The sequence below is a fragment of the Trachemys scripta genome, chromosome 9 (genome assembly GCF_013100865.1).
Source record: "Trachemys scripta elegans isolate TJP31775 chromosome 9, CAS_Tse_1.0, whole genome shotgun sequence".
Lineage (NCBI taxonomy): Eukaryota > Metazoa > Chordata > Testudines > Emydidae > Trachemys > Trachemys scripta.
In genome coordinates, this window is record NC_048306.1 from 72,715,306 (window position 1) to 72,739,226 (window position 23,921).

Consider the following 23,921-nt stretch of genomic DNA (forward strand, 5'->3'; position numbering starts at 1 on the left):
CATGTCCGGCTTTTTGGGATTTCCCCCCGGATGGGGATTTGGAGCCCAAAAAGAAAATCTGGACGTATGGTAACCCTACTTTAAGACAAGTGAGCCACTTTACTCCCCAGGCCAAACTTCTCAGTGTTCAAGAGCTTTGAGCCTTTGGCCTTCTTGTTCCAATTGTTGGACTCTATTCTTGTCACACATCTAGAGTGGTGCACATATGGACATCAAGCAAGTATTATAGCTCAAGTTATTTCAAGCAATAGTTCTTACAGTGCTTTTTCATGTTGTATAAAAATGGCTTTGAGTAGGAAACTTCTATTAGAAGTGGTGGTAAATGACTGAGGCACTGAAATTCCTGGAAATTCCATTTTAGACAGAAGTTTTTCCAAAGCTAACTTTTTTTTGCAGCTGATTCTGAAATCTTTGGTATCATGACTAAATTCAGTTTACTCACTTTAACTTCTCACAAAGTGTGGGACCTGTTGTTTAAAGAGGTTGTGTGTTGCTGAGTTAGCAGTTGTTAGCATCATTGTGTATAAATGAGTTGATAGTTGTGGTAGGGCTTTGAAAATATTTTGGGGGGATGACGTGTCACACCATATGTAGATATGTTCTGGCGACTACTGGGGATATTTTCTTTATTCTCATATTGATTCTTAGTTTCAATAACAAACAGAAGTTAAATTATTTAAAAATTGAGACTGTTTTCTGCTATCTTTTGACTATTGGAATTTCAAAATAAGTTTGCTGTCTTGTCTCTTCTCCCCTTCCCAAACCTCCCCACTGCCCATTTCTTGGAGAAGTTGTCCTCCCTCTCAATGCATTACCATCTTTCTTTGGTCAGCGAAGCAGAAGAATCCTTCACATGATCAATTATTACTATTTCAGTTGTGCAAGTGTAATTGTGCTATGTGAGCTTCCTTCTTTGATGGTCTTAAGGGGGAGAGATTAAATTGGGAGAGGCAAGGAGAATGAGAAATTGGGGAATGAAGGCGTTGGTGCTGAAAAGGCTCAAGAATATAACTTTCCTCTGTATCTTCCCATAGCAAAAACATATATTTAAACTCCTCAGCAGTCCTTTCATTTTATTTCCATTAAAATCCTTAATCACTACTGGCTAGGATCACAAAATCATTCTTCTGGCCAAGAGAATTTAATTAGTTGCAACTCTTTTCAGTGCTTGTCCGTATTTCTTAAATGGCTGCAGGGGTTGCCACTGAGTTATTGGAACATATTGTTCTCCAGGTTTAAGCAAGTAGGCATCTTCAGCAGTGTCAGCTTCTGCTGACCCATGTATTGGGCTCACAGACTTTGTTAGGTTTTCCACAAGTTAGCTCAGAACATATCACAAGAGCACCAATCTAGCTCATCTAAGTTTGGATGTTAAAAGCTTCCTTCATAGGCTATTGCTGAATAGTTTTAAATTATCAAAATATTTCAAAATTGTATTGCTGTTGGAAAACTACCTGTCCTGAGGGGCAAGTCCAGGCAGACTTCAAGTTTTTTCCAAGTAACTAAACCAGCAGATTCGGTGAGTCCTTTCAGGTAAAATGTTACTTTGGATGTTAGATTCAAATAATGAGATGCATTTAAAAATTACTTCTCTATGCATTCTGTTTTCTGTCCCTTTTTGTAGCCTCTTTTGGAAAACAAACTTAAAGCATTCAGTATTGGCAAAATGAGTGCTGCCAAGAGGACTTTAAGTAAGAAGGAACAAGAGGAGTTAAAAAAGAAGGTAATGGTAAATAGACCAGGTTTTTCTTCTTCTTTTTATATATGAAATTATCTTGTCATTATCTTATCCAAACAAAGAACTGGCAGTGAAAATAAAAATTCTATTTCAGAGAATTAGTTATAACTTAACTTTTTAAAAAATGTAAGCAAATAATACCTTAACTATACTATTTTATTTCGTGTGGTAATTTTAAAAATATTTGATGCCAACTGTATTGGGGAGCACAGAGGTCTGCCTTTGAAATGGAGAAAAAAGCCAGGATAAGTCTAAATGAGGGATCAGATCCTGTGGCTTTCCTGTAAGCTTTGGGTTATGACAGTCCAGCGACTGTTGTGACATTGTCTGTGAAATCAGTCCCTCCCTTTGACCTACTATCACCTTAGGTGACTTTTCTCTTGTGTGGTTTTATGTTGTATATTATTTGACTTTAATTGCTACCAAGAGAATCAGTGGTACTGTTCTGTTTAGATATTTCAGTGCTGAAAATGTTTTATTCTACAAAATAGATTTTACTTTCAAACTAGAGATTTTTATCTTGGGAACACAGTAAATTTATGTTAAATATGGTTCCGTGCAGAAATGCACATATCTGATGTAAAATGGCTTAAGAACATATTGAAATTTGGAATTTTAGCAAAGGCCTTTAACATGTTTCAGTATATTTTAACTCTTTGCTTTAGCTTGTGTGATGTCAACTCATGCTAATTAAAGTTGGGGGTTTTCAAAGAGCCTAAACAAGTTAAGTTCTCAACTTTCTCTGAATTTTCAATGGGATCTGGCTTCCTAACTTCCCCAGATTCCTTTGAAAATCCTAATGTAAGGCAATGCAGTGGTGTTGAATTTAATTTGCTGTCTCACTTATTTTTATTTATTTGTCATTTGTGAAACACACCATTTAAAACCAAGCCCATTATTAATTTCATCCAGACAGTTTGACTCCCATAGTATACACTATACATTTTTTGCGACACGCAGGCTAGCGCAGTCTCTAAGGTCTTTGTAGTGTTTTTGTGTTTGCCATCTTCTTTTTAGTTCTGAAATTATAAATCATTTAAAAAAATCAACTCTACATTTATTAAATGAGTAATCATATTTGACTATACAAATCTAGCGGTTTGTCTCTAGTTCTTGTGTTAATAATTCTTCCCACATTCCTGCTCTGAAAAATTGTCTTGTCTGAAAGTGAAATTTACATTGAATTAGAACAGGTATCATGAACTCTAGAAAAGAAAAAGGAAAGTCATATAGCTGCTTAAGGTTAGATGTCTCACGGATGCTGTTTGTAAAAATAGTAAACAGATTTAACATTTGGTGTGTAGGAGGATGAGAAGGCAGCTGCAGAAATTTATGAAGAATTCCTTGCTGCCTTTGAAGGAAGTGATGGTAATAAAGTGAAAACATTTGTAAGAGGAGGAATTGTTAATGCATCTAAAGGTAAGACTTGAATATTTTATCCCCAACAACTTCTGGTTAATTACAAAGAAAAAGGTTAGGTTTGAATTTTATTTTGTGTTTAATGAAGTACATTGCTTGCTAAAATTTTTTTTATGCTTTTAGGAGATGTTTATGTAAATCATTAGCATGTTAGTGAAATTATCACTTTTTTTATATTAAAAGGAAAATGTTTTTTTTTTAACCAACTACACTTTACACATGCCTTTCCTGAGTATTACAATTGCAGAGTGTGATACTATTACAGCATTTCATTTTGATTTATAAATAACTAATTTTTTAGATTGTGTTGGAGACAAAATTTCAGAAATAATGAACGAAATCAGTTTTTTTATGTAGTAACTGTTAACTGAGTTCCTTTTTAAAATCCAGATGAACATGAAACAGATGAAAAACGAGGTAAAATCTACAAACCTTCAGCACGATTTTCAGATCAAAAAAATCAGCCAAATCAGCCATCCTCTAATGAGAAGCCTCCATCCCTTCTAATGATAGAAACCAAAAAGCCTGTAAGTTATTCTTCTCAAAATATTTTCTTCCTGTTTAATCCCTCTTCAAAGCACTTATACACATTAACTAAGTAGAATAGTTTTATCCCCATTTTTCATATCAGAGGAACCAAGATTTGGACATTAAGCGATTTGCCCAAACCATATAGTAAGTTATTGTAGAGATTAGAATGCAAAGGTCTACTAGCCCTATATGCAGACTGGTATCCATGGCTCTCTAAAAATGGCTCTCTGTCTTGATTTTGTGCAAAAGAAATATTGTACATGCTCTAATATTCTTTTTAATCAAGATAACTTGATCATGAATTAGTATTTGGTGAATATTAAAAGAATGTTCCCAATCGCTATTGAAGTATATATAGTTGGTAGCACCAGCTATTCTGAAGGTTTCAAAACAGTTTTCATTTTAACCATCTGTTTTCAGATGCGTGTAACTTTAAGAAACTTTTACCTTTTGGACTGATCTACATTTTCCATGCTTGGTCTCTGTCTCAAGGTGAATTTTTTTTGAAGCTTAAGCAAAATCCCTTCAGTTCTTTGAGTTATGACCAATAGTCTGCACGACTTGCAAGTCTTCTAAGATGAAGCACTTACTTTCTCTTTCATTTTTCTCTCTTTTCTGTCAGTTTGCATGTACTGTATATTGTTAGTTTGATTTTGTTTTGCTTTTAAAAAAACTGGAAAAAAAAATACAAAAACTGTTAGGGGCACATTGACTGTGCAACTGAACACTCAAGTCAGAAAATGTGCAAGTTAAGGTTTAACCTGCAGACTTAATGCTGTTCCTGTGTCAATCCATTATGATAGTCTTTAGCTACTTAATCATGTTTCCTAAATAGAATTCTTTCTACCATCTTTAGATATGTGTGAAGCATCTATAGCATTGTGTGCTAGTGTGGGAAAGTAACAAGTGATATTAACGCGAACCCACCCCAAACATAAAACAGTATGCTGTGGATTTAGATGATAGAGTTGGATACTAATGGACAACATAGAAGATATTTCAGCGTGCAAAGATTTTCAGTTACAAAAAAGAGCTACTTAGTTGCACTTCTTGAGTGCATCTTACTCCTCCCACTGAGCCCTTCACTGTCACGTTGCTGTAAAAATGTTCCTGCCAATGTAGCACTGTAGGAAAGACTTGCCCTTCGTCACTAAGGATGTAGTTAACTTTTGTGATGAAATAAGTGTTAAGACTGACAGAGAATTACAAGATGTTAAATATGTATCTTAAGTTGTAGAGATAATGTTTGATAATGAGAACAGAATTAAAGGTTTCATTGTAATGTATAAGCACGAAGACAGAGTTAAGGTTTATATTCAACTTTAACTTTTGTATTTCCTGACTCTGTGTTCAGAGGGCTCAGCCTTAATGTTTTTAAAGGTGGATTTTTGTCTGTGATTCAGTCATTGGAAACCTGTAGACCAAAGATAATATGGATTGGAAATGATCTAAAATACGGGTCACACAAACATTTCTTTGACAAACCATTCATTGTATGTTCTTCTGAAATATTGGCTGATGTATCCTTTATTTTAGCCTTTGAAGAAGGGGGAGAAAGAAAAGAAAAAGAGCAATTTAGAACTCTTCAAAGAAGAACTAAAACAGTAAGTTTGACTGTGCATGGAATGCCATAATAAATTAGGAAAAATGGCACAAATGTTTGAATTTCCCTTCTTACAGAGCTCAAACCAGGGCTGAGATCATCATGTCAGGGTCTCAAACACTTGAGTGTTATGCCAACAAAGTGCGTGGCATCCACTAGCCCTTTGGGGGATGTCCGATTTCAGTGTTAGTAGCCAAAGAGTTTGGTTCTTTTTAAGCATGCTGTCAAGCACTCTTAAGGCCCATGTGCCAAATGGATTACACTGAGTATGTGCATACAGAGAAGCCAACAGGGTTTGTTGCCTTAAAACTTTCACAGCAGATAGATAACTCAAGGGGATAAGCAGTAAGCCTTTGAACTTTACTAACTTGCCAGTGTCAGTTTGAGTCCCAACATGGGCAGATGTCTGGAAAATGTTGTAAGGCACAAAACGACTAAAATGTTAAAATGTCTGTTGGATTTTTTTTTTTTATTTTGGGGGAATGCAATTCCCCCCCCCCCCATTTACAAAGACGTGAATGCTTGCTGATGGGGAGGGGAGCATTTTTGGGGGTGGAGAAGTGGGAGGAATGGGGAGAGGGGTTTGGGGCTGGATCATGGGGGGGGAGGGATAAATGGGGTTGGGTGGGAGGTCAGATGGGGGACACTGGGAAAAGAATATGGGGGTAAGTTGCAGGTAGACTGGGATGTATGCGAATATCCACAGATACAAAGCAGGAATCTGCAGATTTGCAGGGCTCTAAGTGTATGTTTCAGGGAATAGTAAGGGTGGGGGAGACACCAATCTTTTCTCACATGCTTAAAGTTACTGTAGCTACCATTTAATAAAAGTTCTTGGGAAACAGACCGTATCTGAGATTTCTCTCATTGGCTCTGTTAGCAACCACATACTTCAAACATTTCAAAGCATGACCATTATTCCCATTCCGCTGCAAGAAAGTGTGCTGGAGTAAGAGGGACACAACACTTAGGAATCACATAGCAATAGGGAGAACAGTGTGCTGTGACTCAGAAAATGTGGGCGCTCTATTTGTTTTGTCACTGGCCTGCTTGGGTGACTTTGGCCAACTCACTTCACCTTTCTATGCCTCAGTTTCCCCATCACTACAGAGTGAATAATGTTTACCTCCTTGCGATCTAGGGATAGCATATCTAAGAGTTAGGTATAATTATCATTACTGGTCCACGGGTAATTAATCTGTCATTAACTGCACACCTGTGTGGTAATTACAGCTGCCTAATTGACTGCTAACTTCAACCAACAATATTTCTCATGCTGTTAAAAACTAATTCCTTCATCATTCAATATGGCTATACCTACAGAGTGAATGCAGCTGGGGTTCATGCAGATGGCTATTTCTAGCTCCAGGGGGCAGAGTTAAGGTTGTGTGGGTGTGCACCCTAAACCTGCACATCCTGTTTTTCACAAGTTTGAGTTTTACCAAACTTGATGTTCTGGACGGGCACAAGCTTTTGTTGTATAGCATTAAATCTGGGGTAACAGAGTTGTAGTTTTTTTGGTTTTGGGTATTTTTGCCATTTAATTTATGCTGGTGTTCTTGCTGCTACTACCACATCTGGGACTGAACTGGTCATAGCAGCAATGGTAAGTGTTTACAAAAAAAAAAAAAAAATCCTATTGTAAGACTCAACGTTAGTTCGAAGTCTCTGCTAAAATGATCAATAAAACTGTTAACAGTGTTGACACTTAAACCTTTCTCTTTAGGGTTGAATCGGTCAGAGCTGTTTCAGTTTGTCTGATTATGGCCTTTGAAACTGTGCACTATTGCCTTCCTAGTTGGAAGGATATCCTTGTAACTAGAAAGGTTAGAAATGTAATTCAGCTTAAAACAAGACCTAAATTTTGCAAAAGATAGTAAAAATACAAAACTCTATGTGGAGAGCCTAAATTCCACAACATGTTTGAAGTATTTCCAGGGACTAGCAATGAGTAATATTAATTAAGGGTGCTTTTGTGGATGACCCAGGATGACTACTTTTGGATCAGTTAGCTGCTCTTACAGTTTAAAGGGTAAGTAGAGATTAGGGTTTGGATTGGATCAACCAACCACCATTATACTTCAATATCCAGCTAGAAAAACTGGGATCAGGGCATCCTCTGTTTTTCTAGATTGCTCTCAGTGCAGCTTCCATTCAAAAGAAGGAACTTAAGCTTTTTTGCTCTTTCTATTACTTGAAAGTGAGCCACTGGAGTACCTTCAAGAGTGAGTACTACTTTATATCTCACTGTCACTGGTTATATTATGTATGGAAACTGAAGCAAAATGATCAGATACTATAAAGGAAGAAGAAGTTGAGGCTTCTCTTTTCACTCTCTAAGGATCCAAAGAAACAACATGTATTTCAGTAGTAGATTTGTTCCCCTTCCTGTGTATCGGAATAATGAATAACAAAGTATTTGATTGTGTCAGTGTCTCTTACACTGTGGCCAAAGGAGCTGTGGAGTGATTGTGCTAATGAAAGATTTCAGTTTTTTCAGTGAGGATTGAATACAAAAGCAGTTTAGTCTAAACAAACCAAAACAAGAAAATTCTGTGGCTGAGTTTTGCACATATCTCATTGGCTATGCCAAAGACTTCATGTCCCATGGACCAGAGGCAATTTATATGCTTCTGAGTGTTGCCTGTGATCTCTGGTTTTATTAGATGACTTGTGGAGCATAGTATTGTGGAGAGTGGGATTGGGAGGTGTTAGCTTCTGTGTGTGCGCTTGTGTGCTGAGATTCTGAAAACAAGGTAGACTCTTTATATCAGTGGTGGGCAACCTGCGATCCGCGGGCTGCACGCGGCCCGGGAGGGCAATCCGCTGGTGGACCACAAGACAGTTTGTTTACATTGGCCGGGAATGGCGAACCACAGCCATTGGGAGTCCAGTGACCGCTGTTCGCCGTTCCCAGCCAATGTAGACAAACTGTCTTACCACCCACCAGTGGATTACCCTGACGGGCCGCAGGTTGCCCACCACTGCTCTATATCACAGATGATAAAATACCTGTGTGCCATGATATTACACGTTTTGGTAAGGTAGAATAGGTGAAAAGGACACCTGGGAGTCTTATGGGATTGATAATTGATATAGAGACATTGGGTTATAAATCCACAGATAGCACTTGTTGATAGCAACAGAGTGTCCTGTGGCACCTTTAAGACTAACAGATGTATTGTGGGTGAATGCCCACTTCGTGCATCCGACGAAGTGGGCATTCACCCACGAAAGCTTATGCTCCAATACATCTGTTAGTCTTAAAGGTGCCACAGGACTCTCTGTTGCTTTTTACAGATCCAGACTAACACGGCTACCCCTCTGATACTTGACACTTGTTGATATTGACCAAACTTTATTACTGTCTCATGGCTAGTTTGTGTATATGAAATGAATTGGTGGTCTTATTCTAGTTCCGAAAACACAGATATCTACATTAAGAAAAATCACTACATTCAGCAATACTTCCAATGATTGAATATTAATTTGTGTGACATTAGTGCCCAGAGGCCCCAGCTGGGATTGGAGCCTCATTGTGCTGTGTACTGTACAAACAGGAGAACAGGTCCTACACCAAAGGGCTTACAATCTAAATTTAAACAAGACCGAGAAAAGGTCGGAGAGGAAAACGGGTACAGAGAGGTGAAGTGACTTGCCTAGACACACATGGTAGATCAGTGGCAGAGCAGGGCACAGAACCCAAGTCTCCTGATTTTTTTTCAGACCGGTGCCCTAGACCTTGATCTTGTAAATTGAACAACTTCTCGCACCTACAGGTGGCCCATCCAGGTTGGGGTAAAGGCACACTAGGGGGGTGGAATGGGGAAGATTACATTGACGACTATTTGAGTTGTCCCATTTCTGTGGCTAAGTGGAAAACTTTGACTCGCAATTTGATATTTTTTTACTGCTACTAACTTCATTTTAAAATGACTGCTAAAATGACTGAAGAATCATATTTTGGAAGATATTATTTGAAAAATTGTTTATTAGAAATAACTTGAATTGTAGGTAATTGCTACCTGTATTTAACATTTTTGTAGAATTCAAGAGGAGCGTGATGAAAGGCATAAAACAAAAGGTAGATTAAGTCGTTTTGAGCCACCTCAGTCAGATTCAGATGGCCAGCGCCGTTCCAGTAAGTAATCTTTATTTTATATGTTTATTTGTTTTATAAAATGTATAGACTAAATATACATAATCTCTTTTTTATATAGTGGATGCTCCTTCAAGAAGAAACAGATCTTCTGGTGGTAATATAGATTCTTTTTTCATTTAGTACCGTATTGTGTCACTTAAATTAATGTTTGGGTTATAATAATCTTCTCTTCATTTTAGTACTGGATGATTACGCACCAGGTTCACATGATGTTGGAGATCCAAGCACAACGAATTTATACCTTGGAAACATTAATCCTCAGGTAATGTTGGATGTAGCCATGTAACTAAGAGCAGCAGCTACATTGGATCCAGTTGAACTCTTTCAGGAGTTTGCTGTAGATTTTTATCTCAGTGAAATTTTGTTTTATGGTGGCTAATTATGATTACAGACTATACACTTAAAAAAAGCATTAGATATTAGTGAAAAATGTTATGGCACTGTAGAGATCCAGGTTTAGACATTCGAATACTGAGGGTAGGGCATTCTCCGTGGAAGCATTTCTGCTATAGAACTCCTTGCTGGAAAAGATAAGGCTGAGCTGAAGCCTGTCTGTGGTTGGGTCAGAATATGTGACGTTCCTTTTCAAGAGGGCCTTCCCCCTAGAATGGCACCCATAAGCAGCACCACCCTGAAAACTCCCAAGCATCTACATAATCTCCTGTTTTTCAGAGAATTGAGAGAAATAATATCACAACATTTAGATACCAAGGTGATATAGGTGCCTTGGAAAAACTGTAACTGGATGCTAATTCTGGTTTCTTTTCCTATAGATGAATGAAGAGATGTTATGTCAAGAATTTGGGCGCTTTGGACCATTAGCTAGTGTTAAAATTATGTGGCCAAGAACCGATGAGGAAAGAGCAAGAGAGAGGAACTGTGGTTTTGTTGCCTTTATGAACAGGAGAGATGCTGAACGAGCATTAAAGAATTTAAATGGTAAACGGGACTTTAAATTATGTCTAGTCATAATTACCTTTTGGGGAGGCTTGAAGTATAAGTTTGGGAGACATGTATCTTAGAATTAAGTTCTTTCAAAATGAAATAATGGAAAATATTGTGTGTCATAGAAAAGGTGGAAACTTACCATATTTTTATTTCATTTTTACTTGCTAGTGCAGTTTGAAACACCATTTAAAAAGTCTTATAATGGCTTCCTTTCCTCTGAGAGTGGAAATAGTTTTTTTCAGAGGGTATGAGGGATACTACTATATTATAAATTATTATTTTTGCAGAGGGTGGGAGAGATACCACTATATTATAATAGTTGAAATGGTTACCAGTGAATTGGTTATTTTTGGTAAATAGTTAAAGCTGTGTGAATTGAGGGCAGGTATATACTTAAAACTTGTGCTGGTATACTAATATTGATTAGGGGTGTGATATTTTTACAAAATTTTTATATTGCCAAAATCTTATTGTAGATGCAGGTACACTTGCAAAAAAGTGTTTTGACGGTGTAGCTTATTTCATTTGGGGAAATGGTGTAACTATACAGTGAAAGCATACTCTTGCTGATATTAGCGTGTCTACACTAGGGCCATGTCTACTCTAGTGAATGTACAGCGGCACAACTGTACTGATGCATGTGCGCTGCTGTAAGATTGCTCATGTAGCCACTCTGTGCCGATGGGAGAGAGCTCTCCCGTGGACATCATAAAACCACCTAAACGAGAGGCAGTATCTATGTTGGTAGGAGAGCATCGGTTGTGCACACGAGCACTTATGCTGGCGAAACTTAGGTCGCTCGGGTGTGGCTTTTTCACACCCTCAGCAACCTAAGTTTTGATGACATAAGGTAGTGCAGACATGGCCTAGGTTACTAGTATGGTACCACTGTATTGGCAAATCTTTTTTAGTGTAGACTAGGCCTAAAATAATGCTATATAGACTATTTTATAGCTCATCAATTTGATTTGAGTATTAGAATCAATTGAATTGAACACAGTGATCATAAAGTTTTAGACTTGATGCACAAACCTTGTGCTGTAATACTGGCAAGGGATAAAGAGAAGAATCTTCCAAGTGAAGATACAACATAAACCTTGAAAGAAAAAGTACTTATTAAAGTACTGCTTTTATGTAAGGGGATGAGGGGAAAGTCTTTCTCTCCAGCCCACATTTCCATTTTTGTTGTTGCCAGTGAGTATAGTATTTTCACTTGGATTAAGGAAGATATGAACAGCTGTAGAATGGCTAGTTGTGATTAGTTTAATTTTGCCAATATGACTGCTAATGGTTGCTTTGAAGTTGAAAGTTCCCAGAGGGCATTCTGGCAGAATTTTTTGGATAATGAAGAGATCATGCTCCAAAAATACATTTAAAATTTAAGTGTACAATTTTGATTTGCACTCATTAAACTGTTTATCTGTGAATAAAACCATCAGATTTTTTTAACATGGTAGTTACTTATTTATTCCCCAGTTTGGATAAATATTTAACTATTTTTATTGTCCTTGCTTTATATACTTCCTGTTTTGTAATGAAAGCTTCTTACCTTCCCTGTATCCTACATTCATGCTATCTTTGGCCTTCCTTAAGGAGTAGCTTATTGTTTAATGTTTAATACTCATTTCAGAACTTCCATATGGAGAAAACTAGTATTTGGAAAGCTAATATTTGCTGAAGCTTTACCATTCTGACTACATTTAGGATTTAAATGTAGTATGCTGACCATGTTTCATTCTATTTTATATGGATTGCGGAACAGCATTCAGCTGTGGATCAGTCAAAATGATTGGCAGCTGTGGTCAGACATGGTGAAATGTCCTAGTATAGACCAGGGCTTGGAGTGTTAAGCTTCAGTATATATGCAAAGAACCTATGATTACCCTGGATCTTGTTGATCCTTTAAAAATTCAAGTTATGTGCACTGTACTGTCCTGAAGGCATACTTTGAAACCCTCCAAAAAAAATTTATGTAGTGGGCTTTCATTTTGGTATGATGTAATCTGCAGTCTTGGTATAATCTTACCATATAGTTTAAGCGAAAACAGATTAACCTTAGTATAGGCAGGCCCAAGCCCCAAAGCTGTAATGAAACATTGCAGACAGTGGCACAGCTTTGACATAGCTTTCAGTTTTATCAACCTTTCACTTTTGCAGGCAAGATGATTATGTCCTTTGAAATGAAGCTAGGTTGGGGCAAAGCTGTACCGATTCCACCACACCCAATATACATTCCACCTTCTATGATGGAACACACCCTCCCACCACCTCCATCAGGACTGCCTTTTAACGCTCAGCCTAGAGAGAGATTGAAGAACCCTAATGCTCCAATGTTACCACCACCAAAAAACAAGGAGGATTTTGAGAAGGTAACTTAAAAATGTACCCTGGGCCATATCTAATTTATAAATATTAAATCTATGGTAGTCTTTTTCAACGGCTTTATAGAATTGCATTGTTCAGTCTGTTTCTGGTGGCCCTTAGCTACGCAAACTGAGCTGTTCCCTGCCTTAGCCCAAGGGACTTTTATCCCTGAGGCATTGTCTGAGTACATTAGGCCATGGTATTGGGCCTTGTCTTATTTTCATTACTCTCTTAAATCTGGCCATCATTTTCCCCCTCCAAGCTCCCTGGGTTTTTTTCCTCCTACGTCCCCCCTTTTGTAAGCTGCCAAATTTGCAGTATCTAAATTATTTCCTTTAAAGCAAATGCTACATTTGAATTCAGATAACTTAGTTTTTACACTAGAATGAGCTCATAAAATAGTTCTTCTGTCTAGATGGCTGCTAGTAAGTTAATATATTGAGTCAGTATTTGAGGATAGCTCAGAATATTTTCAGAGGTTTTTAGAACATTAGCTGTGACAGTAAATATGAAGGGTAAGTATTTTTTTTAAACACAAACCAATTTGATTTACATTTGTAAGAATTTGTTGATTCTTTAATGAATGACACTTAAATGATAGGGTTATTTTTTAAAAGGCTTGGGAACAGAGTAGCAAAAACCAGTATGAGCCAGGTCAAATAGTTGAGAATTGTTTCATAAATTAAAACTCCTTAATTATTTTCAGTGTAGTACTTATTCAGTGCATTGATGTGCATTCCGACAGGAATGTTCTAATACTTTGCAATTAGTGAACTTTTATGATTCACTGAACACAACCATCTGCTTTTTATGTAATTGCTTAGTTATAACTTTCCAGCAGTGATTGCCTGCAAATCTTGTGATAGATGTGTAGTATTTTCAATGCATATGTATATTTTTGCTTGTTACTTGTTAACAATACTCACATATTCTATGTTTATTATCTGATGTGACTTCATATACAGACTCTGTCGCAAGCCATAGTCAAAGTGGTTATCCCAACAGAAAGGTACATGTTTTTCTTTATTATTACTGATCTAAATATAGAAAATATCCCCTTCGGAATTTTAAAGAAAAATTGTGATGTTGAGGAAAAAGTAATGGCTTGACTGAGCAATGGTTCTTTCATACTACTTATAATGGAAATTCATTTGTTTTACAGTCTATATTTCACATTTAATATTTACCTCAGCAGTTTTTGGTAGAGAAGAACAGAATTATGATTCTCAGCAGCCAGAGTTGAATACTAGGGTATAGTTTGTGTAATTTCATCAGAGAACATTTGTCTGAGAAGTATTTAAGATTAGTGATGATTTTGTAGGTCTTGCCATTAACACCTGGATACTTCAGGGCTGTAACGTTTCTGTATAATGCTTTCTTTTCTGAATTATGAACATATAACTCAGAACTCTGGTTCAGTTGACCCTATTAATTGAGCTTTAAGTTACCTTTTTTTTTTTTTAATTTTACACACAGCAGTCAACTAGATATGTAATCAGGTGGAAAAGGGTGTTCTGTAATGCAAGGAGTATGTATTTAATTTTGGCCTCACATTAGTGTAACGGTGGAAGCATTGATGTAGGTATACCCTTGCTCAGTTAAGCTAAAACCTTTTCCCAAACATAGGAACACAACACTGTTTTAAAAAGTAAATAACACAAAAGAATACCAAATTCTCTTTGACATTGGCCTTGGTGAGCAACACCAGCTGAACTGTCTGCGGCAGCGGGGGACCAGGAAAACATCATGGGATGGATTGGGAAAGTATACAGTTTTTGACCAGACATTGGTACGATCGGCTCCAATAAATGTGGTTTTATTGTAACTGAAAGACATTTTTTGTTGGCCAACTTAAGATAATTGACATTTTTAAATAATGCACTTTAAACTATCATCCTTTTGTACTACACTGTTTTTATTGTCATAAAATAGCCCCTATTTTTTTTTTTTTTTTTGTATAAAGGCTTTTGTAAAAATATTTTAAGGCAGGTAGTATAAACATATTTTACAGTATACACAAATGCAGTAGTAATTTTGCTAAATTTCAGGGTGATGCAACTTTTGAATAATGATGTGGGATAATTATAGTGGCCAGCAGGGATTTGCCTGTAAAATCAGATTTAGAAAGATTTATTGGATAGTAAAGCAAGTATTAAACTAGGAATGTGTGTGTGGTGCAACTAGCTTTCAGAGAAAGCTATGCTCCCATTTTATGTATTGCAGCATTTTGAAAGCTCATGTGGTGAGGAGTACTCATCACATATTAACTGAACTGTATTCGGAAATAACTTTAAATTCAACGTTTTTTTAGCTTCCTGTTGGTAAAACTTAATTGAAGTGACATTAGTGGTGCCAGTAGTGGGAAAATATTATAAAATGTCCCTATTGTGCAAACATTTAATTTATGTGATTGACTTCAATGGGACTACTCACATGATTACAGATAACGTGTAAATATCTGCAAGATCAGGGGCCTAAGTTTGTAAAGCCAGTTTCCTTCCTGTTCATTTGAACAATAATTAATATTGCATATATTTTAGTTTAAACACTGAAGATTTTCTGTTTGCATTTTCATTGTTTTGCAAGAGAAACTGGTTTTAAAGTATTGGATTCTCACTGTAGGTATTAGAAGTGATATGACCTTTTCAGAAGTGTGATGTGCTAAATCTTTTATCATATTCAGTCTTGCAATTAGGACTGGATATATTTCTAAAAATACTCTCTTGTTCAATCACAAGTTAATGGACTTGATGATGGAGTTGCTAGGTAGACTTCCATGGCTGTGTTATGCAGGAAGTTGGTTTAGATGATCACAGTGATCCCTTCTGGCCTTAAAAACTGTGATATTATCAGCATCAGGAGGCTTGAAAGTCTAATTGTAATTTTGCACTATTTTCAAATACAGTTAGTTTGCACATTGTGAAACATTTTTGCTACTTGGACTTTCAGAACCCTGCACTGAATAAAATGGCTTGCAGAATTATTTTGAGTCTGTTCTCTGCAGAATGTTTCCAAGATTGTCAAATGTATTAGTATGCAAAACCCCCCTGAGTTATAGGTAGGGCTTAATTGAAGTACTGCTTTTGGTCTTTTGTGTGATATATGAAGGAAATGTAGTCCTATTAATAATTAATACATAATTCAGACCATTTGCCAATTTCTAAAGCTAAAGGGGCAGATTTTGTTTCTTTAGTCTTAAATATTTTTTCATTACATTCTTTAGTTTTGTGGAAAAAAATTGTCCGCTTAAGAACTTTACATCTGTGAGAGCTTTGAACTATTAAGATGGTAAAAAATAAAATAATCATTACCTAGTAATCATATTAAGCACTTTGGTACATGGAGACACAAATGAAGTAATTCTGTATCTTCTTTTATGAACAGTTACCAAATTTTAAACGTAACACTTTATGGGTTATAACCTATTTTGGGGTCACTGAAAGGGAAATGTGCGTACAATGTTCAAAGAGCCAATATCCTTTTGTTTTGCTTTAAATAACTAATATGGGGTAGAAACACAAACCAGCTAAAAGTAAAGCTGCATTTGTTTTGCTTGCACCTTATCTGAAATACTTGCATCATGAAGCCTTTCATTGATATATGTAGGCTGTGACCTATATTTGAAAACTTAGGGCCCTGTTTCAAAATGTAAACTAGTTTGCATCCTACTTTAATAGTAGTTTAGCCAACAGAAGGTCACTGTTAAATAGTAAATATTTTTTGATTGAAAATCAGTTTCTACCATATTGCAGGAGTTGTTTTACCAGTCTTTGAGTGGGCCTAAATTTTCAAATTAAAAAATACTTTCAGATTTTAATCTGACAGATTTGTCTAACTGTGAATATCTAAGGCTGTTGTGTGGAGCAACATGGGGCCTAGCTTTCTTTATAGATTTTGGAATTGTAATTTGGCTCTTTGAGTTTGGGTTGCTACAAAATGGATGAAACATCAAATGGTATGTTTTGATAAACGATGTTACAGGGTTGTTTTGATGGCATACATCTTAAACGTTGGCCAAAAGGATGTTGGCTCCTTAGTGGCCTAATTTTAATAAAATCTCCACCTGGTTTGTGTCAGGAAAGCTGATGCACAATTTTGCACGCTCAGATATTTCTTTCTTTTGTATGTCTTTAGCTTGAAAGCTGGATGGAGTTTCTATTAAATAGGTTAAAATGATAACTTGTATTAATTTTGAGTGCAAGCAAACAGTAGACACAGTCTACAGAACACTGACTAACTTTTTAAATGTATCAGCACTAAATGATACATTAAAATCTAAAATGTATCCGCACTAGTTCAGGGATCACTATTTGTTGACTAACTTAGATCACTTTTTGGTGTTCAGTTGCCCTTTTTTCTAAGATCATTAGGTTAGTTTTGACTAAGGCAGAAGATGACTGCAAGCTAAGTTGTTGATGTTTAGGAGTAAAAGCTTCACTTAGAAAATGCACACTCCACCTTTATCAGGCATCTTTTCATTTTAGTATGCCTGTGTTCTTGATGCACGGCTTTAACGTTGCTCCATGTTACCTTATTTTTATACTATTTTTTTAACAGTACAGCAAAATAATCTCCTGCACACAGTTATAGTATCTTAGGTGGAGTGTAGTTTTGTATAGCGTTAGGTCTGAATCCATTTTTCTTTAACTGTGTTGTTGTTGTAGGAATTTGCTCGCATTGATACATCGAATGATAGAGTTTGTGGTACGTGAAGGGCCTATGTTTGAAGCCATGATCATGAACCGAGAAATCAACAATCCAATGTTCAGGTGCTTATTTTTGTTTAATATGCAGTAACATTGAATCTGTTTCAATTATTGCTAGTAATTATCTTTTTAAAAATATTGTAGTGGGAGATGCTTTCTGGGTGGATATCTTGAATGTAAATAAGTTAAATTTTGGAAATTAGTGAGTTTTACTAATTGTTCATGTATCCTGAATCAGGATGAAAAGCCAAAAGTCAAATTTTTTTGTGAAATGAACCCCCCCTCCCCCACAAATTTCTAAACAAAATAGTTTCAAAATGAAAAATTGAAGATTTTTGTTAAATAACAAAATATTCAGTTTTGAGATTTTCAACATGATTTTTTTCTAATTTTTAAAATATAAAATTTTGTCAGTGCTATTAAGTGAAATTCTGGTTTGTCAAAAGGGTGTTTTCCAATGATAAACTGTTTTGGTGAGCTCTAAATACTCGTGCCGTTAAAGCCATTGGTGAAGTCAAAACCTTCCTGATAATCTACAGTAAAATTATCTTTCAAATGACATGTGACTCCTAGTAGTCGAAAGAGTTCAATGTCATTGATAATAGTAGAGTACAAAATGCATATTTTACACAACGTGTTACATGAACGCCAGGCTTCAGTAAAAGTTAGGCATCTTTCTGTTAACTTTGAGCAGGCATTGGATAAGATCTGTGGTTGAAATTCAGAATTTCTGTCTCACAAGAAACTCTGACCATTTGAAATTTCCCTTTGTCCTGAATCTGAATGAAACTTCAAACTTTCCTTCAAAAAAAATTTATTAAAAATTTTAATTCAGAAAAATCAAAACAACCTTATCTTAATTGCATTGGGGAGGGATAGCTCAGTGGTTTGAGCATTAGCCTACTAAACCCAGGATTGTGAGTTCAGTCCTTGAGGGGGCCATTTAGGGATCTGGGGCAAAAATCTGCTAGGGACAGTACTTGGTCCTGCTAGTGAAGGCAGGGGACTGGACTCAATGACCTTTCAAGGTCCCTTCCAGTTCTGTGAGAAAGGTATGTCTCGTTTGAAGTGCTTCATTTCAACTTTGTTTTGACTGTCATATTAATTTATGCTATTATATTATAAAATTCTAAACAAAGCACTTTGGCCTGTCACAATGTTTAGATTTTGTCGAATCAGCATTTTCAAGTGGAAAACTGTTCAGTTGGAAAACTTTTGGCCAGTTCTGGTCCCTCATGTACAACTTGAGTAACTGACCTATGTAGAGAGTACCTCTACAGCTTCTAATGCAGTCTTAGGGGCTATAGTAGCCCTTCAAGCTGATGCCTCCCCCTTGCAGTGGGACAAGCCACTTAATTTGTGTAGGTCCAGTAGCTGTGCTACCAAAATCCTACTCAGTCCTGGGGCACAGGGAGCTCTAATGGAGTTTTGCTTTTTATTATGCCACTTGTGTATATCTCCATGTGTTGGTTCCCCAAAGCTGCTCTCACTGTGCAGGGGCAGCACTCTACTTCTGATGCTCTTGGGTCGCTTTGTGGCCAGAGTGGGATGAGGGGAAGGAGTTGCATATTGATGCCTTGCATTTCTTTAAATAGTATTTCCTTTTAATTGTGTTTCAAATGTATACTTGCAATAACATGCTTTACTTTTTATTTTCCCTGTCCTGGCTTAGGTTTTTGTTTGAAAACCAGACTCCAGCCCATGTATATTACAGATGGAAGCTTTATTCAATTTTACAGGCAAGTAAAATGTTAGTGATAATTCACAATGTTGCACATGATAAAATACAGGAACATAGTGAAATATTATTGCTCTTTTTAGGGAGACGCTCCAACCAAGTGGAGGACAGAAGACTTTCGTATGTTCAAAAATGGATCATTTTGGAGGCCACCACCATTAAATCCATACCTGCATGGGATGTCCGAAGAGCAAGAAACTGAAGCATTTGTAGAGGAACCTAACAAGAAGGGGGCACTTAAGGAGGAGTAAGAACTTAAGATCTAGTATTTTCAATTATGTCATCGTAATGTCTTACCTGCAAATTTTTTTTTTTATTTTTTTTAAGTAATATGATATGCCATCCCAGATGCCCTAATGTGTTTTACTGTAATGTTAGGGGTTTGGAACTCTCTTAGAACTATTGTTATGTTTTTAGTACAGTTCATGGATTTTTAGTGTGATTAATTTCTAGTCACCTTTCACTTTTGACTTGGATTGTGTTGAATTGGCTTGCCCTGGCTTGTTTAACTGCTTGAGAGGGGCTCAGACTGCTTAAGTCAGTGTAGCCCCCTATTTATGGGGTTGGGAGGATGATGTCAAAGTATTTGTTGGTTTCCTATCTCCATCTGTTGGTGGGTGAATATAATTCCAGAGGCTGGGCTGGAGAAAATAAATGAGCAGGTAAAACATTACCTGCTTTGGATGTCTGAAAAGAGTTAAATGTAAATGTTGTCCCTGTTTGCTCATCCTGTCACCAGAATTTGATCTATCTTGACCTTTATTCTACTGATTGCATTGACTGGAAATTAAAATATGAAATAGCTACTAATTGGCAGAGGGAAACTTAGTTCACAGGGCAATATAGAGTTCTGTTCTTCCATTTGCTGTAACTGCGATGACTGTTATTAACAACAGTGGTGCACAAAGTGTTATGTTACAAAAGAAACTTTGTGGCTGAACTTATTGAAAACAGCCATGTTAACTTCAACTCAATTCAAAACAGAAGCTGGAAAATTAAATTATTCTCCCTACGGTCTTGTCTTCCATTTGACAAACAAATTCTAAGACTATTGTATACTAAAGAGAGTTCACAATAAGTATTCCTGTATATACCTTTTTGTATCCAAAACCCTCAAAGATTGAAAATCACAAGCCTGATACTCCTCTCAAATAGACATAAATTAGGAATAACTTTATTGAAGTCAGAGTAATTAAATCACTTGTTATGCTATTATGAGAGAAAAATAGAGTCTAACATTTCTTTCCTTATAAACATCTTCCAGTTTGCCAACCTTTTTTCCCCATGTGTTGCTAAAAGCCAGTGTGCGGACTTCTATATCATTATTTGTTCTTTCTTTTCACCAACATAATTATTGTAATATGTGTAGCTTTTTAAAATAGGGTATAACTTGGCGTAGACTAGAGAAGAGTTTTCAGTAGCCTTTGGTCTGTTTTAGTGGCTAGTTTGTCTTTACATTTTGTGTTTAGGAGGTTTTCATCTTAATGAATACGTATACCTTAATCACTGAAAACATACAACAGATTATAATATTAAGGTTACTTTGGCCCTAAACAAGTTGATCTCACTACAAGCTTAATTAGAAATTTATAGGCAAAGTGCTGTTAATTTAAATGAAAATGTGAAAACACTGTGAAATTTTAGGCAGAGAGACAAATTAGAGGAAATCCTGCGTGGATTAACGCCTCGTAAGAACGATATTGGCGATGCAATGGTTTTCTGTCTTAATAATGCTGAAGCTGCTGAAGAAATTGTAGACTGCATTACGGAGTCATTGTCTATTCTGAAGACTCCTCTTCCTAAAAAGGTATGAAGAATTTCTTTAATCCTACTATGTATAATTTGGGGACCTTTCTCTATAATGGGTGCATGCAGTTAAAAGTATTGTTCTCCATGTGTAAGATGATACTGAGTTTCTGTATATAACCAGAGTTTGAAGTTGGTTTTCCATTCTTCTGAGAAGTGCCATTTTGTTCAAGCAAATTCTTATTCTCTCTTTGCCTAGTATTTTTCCATTCAAAACTTTTCCCATTTTCCATTCCTTCCAAATTAGCCTTGTAGGTAGGGGGGACACGGGAGGTTGCCTTTTCACTGTCTGAATAGAATATTGTGAGTTTTCATACATATAGAAACAAATCAGAATTCTAATCTTTACCTGATATGATTATACAGCATATATATGTACTGAAGTTCTGATGACTGTTCTTGCTGGAAATGGATATAAGCATAGGAAAGGAAAGCTGGCTTCAGGCTAGTTTAATTAATTTAAAATAGACCAAAGTCTTTTGAATTTGCATGTCTTGTATTTATCCCAAGATACCACAATATTATCACAGCATAATTTAAATTTTAAAAAGTTGGTCATAATTTGGATCCTGTTTATTGTAGATTGCAAGATTATATTTGGTGTCGGATGTGTTATACAACTCTTCAGCTAAAGTTGCCAATGCTTCATATTATAGAAAATTGTAAGTATCAAGTTTTTTAAATTCTTTATAGAAATAAAGGAATGTAATTATAGCTTTAAAAGTACATTCATCTGGTTTTTCCCTCTGGATAAAAGGGGCAGTGCAATATTGTATTGTAAATAGGAAAGGATAAACCTTCCTCACTTTACTGGTATGGTATCATTATCGTGCTCTCTGAGTATATAGCGTGCTTTTAAACTATGTGGTAGGTGTGCCCTTTTTGCTTGTATCCCCCCCCCCCCCCCCATGACCATCTTTTCATCTATGCACATGGTTTTCATTGGCTTGAATTTTAGAAGTGATCTTAAGATCGCAGTACCCATTTGCAACAGTCAGGCTGCTGCATTGAACAACTTTCTGTTTTTTCCTTCCATTCCCTGCACAGTTTCCCTCACCTAGCTTCTTAGTTTTCATCTTACTCTTGTCACCCTTTTGTAGCCTAATTCATATCAGTGGATCAAATAGCAGCAGGGATTAGAATGATAGGAACAGCTGCTCCTTTGTGACATAGTTTATCACCCCAGTTTCTTATTTTGTGGTCAGTTGTACTGAATTTAATTCCAAACGTGCTGAACTTTTGGAGTGAAAGAGACAATGGCAACTTGAAATCAAATTCATTTTAAAAATACGAGTTGTTAGGTGTTTCAGATATATCTGTCCCTAAGTTTCCTTGCTGAATTTTACTGTTTTACAATCACGTTTCTTCTCTCCCATGTTGCTATGTAAAAGGCCCACATAAACAGGAGAAGCATATGGTACAAGGAAATCAAGAAACTGACCTATATATGAAATCCTGTCAAACGCACAAAGAATACAACTGAAAGAATATCAAAATATTTTTTCCTCCAGTCTGTGTTGTTCCGTGTTAGCTCCCGCCCTCTCCCTCTCTCCCCAGTTTCTGCAATTAGAGTCACGCAGGTGGCCCCTCACACCAGCATGGAGCCCCATTATAGAATTGGAGCTGTTGCTACTTGTCTAGGAAGTAAATCTAGCAGACAGAAGTCTCTTTTAAACGTTGACTTTGTCCTTTGAAAATCTGGAAGATAGCTATAGCACAGAATCTAACTCAAAATTTTCCAAGCACTATAAGAGGCACAGTATAGAACTTGCGACCAGGGAGAGGGAGCAAGCCTTTGTACCCTTTTGCTCCTTGGTTTCTTTGGAGCCTTGTTAAAGTTATGGTAGCCTCCCAAGGCTGCCTTGTGGGCTGCAGCACTCTTTGGACTCTCCAAAACATTGCAGCCCTCCACTCAGCATGCCCCCATGTCAGGCCTTGTAAGAGAGGCTTATGGCTGTCTTCCATGGTGTCTTCACAGAAGGACTGTTTCCTGCCTGGATACAGTGCTTTTATACCACTTCATCCCTACTACATAGTCTAAAGGGTTTGAAGCACTGATGGGTATCTCCCATGTAATTCCACCATTCACTGAAGCAAATTTCACATATGGTAACTGTATTTGTTTTATAGTTCAGTTCATGGCTGTGAATCCTCATGATGAAACCACAGTATTTAAAAGGAATAGGTTCCAGGTGCACGCAGTATGAACTAGATTACAATCCTCATGTTACACTGTTTAACTTAAGAAATGTGTTTAATTCCAGTTTTGAAACAAAATTATGTCAGATATTTTCTGATCTCAATGCTACCTACCGTACAATACAAGGCCATTTACAGTCGGAAAATTTCAAGGTATGTGCATTATTGTTAATATGACATATTGAGAACGTGAATTAGTAATATACTTCTGCACAAGAGAATGTGTTCATAACAAAAGTTGATTAAACCCCCAAACTTCCAAATTAAGGATAGTACCATTTTGAACTTTCAGAGTTCCATTTCTGTCTCTTCTATCATAGAGATAGTAGCTTTGAATTTGTGTTCAAACTATGTCCTTATACAAATGTTACTTTTAAAATGCTTAAAAGAAAAACAGCTTTTCTGTTAGAAGGTTTTTGCCCGATGGGTAGAGATCAATGTAAATGAAGAAAATACAACAACTAATAGATTAAATATGTAATTAAGTATATACTCATGGAATTGGGAAAGATATATAGCATTTGAGAATGGATTTGTTGTGGTAGGGTCACTTTAATACAAAACTAAAGACAATTTACGGTTCAGTGTAAGAAATCTTAATGTGAGAAGAAATTGCCGGATACAGAATACACAATCTTATTTTCACCCTTTTTATTTGTTAATGGTTGATAATTAGACTTTATAAAACCTTAACAGAGAATGGCCAT

General features: G+C 36.4%; 1 protein-coding gene across 7 annotated transcripts in view; it reads left to right on the plus strand.

Moving 5' to 3' along the window:
* Positions 1-23,921, plus strand: part of U2SURP (U2 snRNP associated SURP domain containing) — a 67,857-nt gene that overhangs the window by 24,956 nt on the left and 18,980 nt on the right. For 2 of the 7 annotated variants that reach the window (XM_034780592.1, XM_034780595.1), the window contains exons 3-18: positions 1,625-1,729; positions 3,043-3,157; positions 3,548-3,684; positions 5,225-5,292; positions 9,338-9,432; positions 9,512-9,547; positions 9,633-9,715; positions 10,227-10,392; positions 12,559-12,770; positions 13,731-13,774; positions 17,430-17,534; positions 19,144-19,210; positions 19,293-19,456; positions 20,854-21,016; positions 21,598-21,677; positions 23,280-23,367. In XM_034780592.1, the coding sequence (XP_034636483.1) occupies positions 1,625-1,729; positions 3,043-3,157; positions 3,548-3,684; positions 5,225-5,292; positions 9,338-9,432; positions 9,512-9,547; positions 9,633-9,715; positions 10,227-10,392; positions 12,559-12,770; positions 13,731-13,774; positions 17,430-17,534; positions 19,144-19,210; positions 19,293-19,456; positions 20,854-21,016; positions 21,598-21,677; positions 23,280-23,367 (1,728 nt within the window). Of the gene's footprint in view, positions 1-1,624; positions 1,730-3,042; positions 3,158-3,547; positions 3,685-5,224; positions 5,293-9,337; positions 9,433-9,511; positions 9,548-9,632; positions 9,716-10,226; positions 10,393-12,558; positions 12,771-13,730; positions 13,775-17,429; positions 17,535-19,143; positions 19,211-19,292; positions 19,457-20,853; positions 21,017-21,597; positions 21,678-23,279; positions 23,368-23,921 lie in introns of those variants that run through there. The other 5 variants (XM_034780594.1, XM_034780596.1, XM_034780593.1 and 2 more) reach the window with 4 other exon arrangements.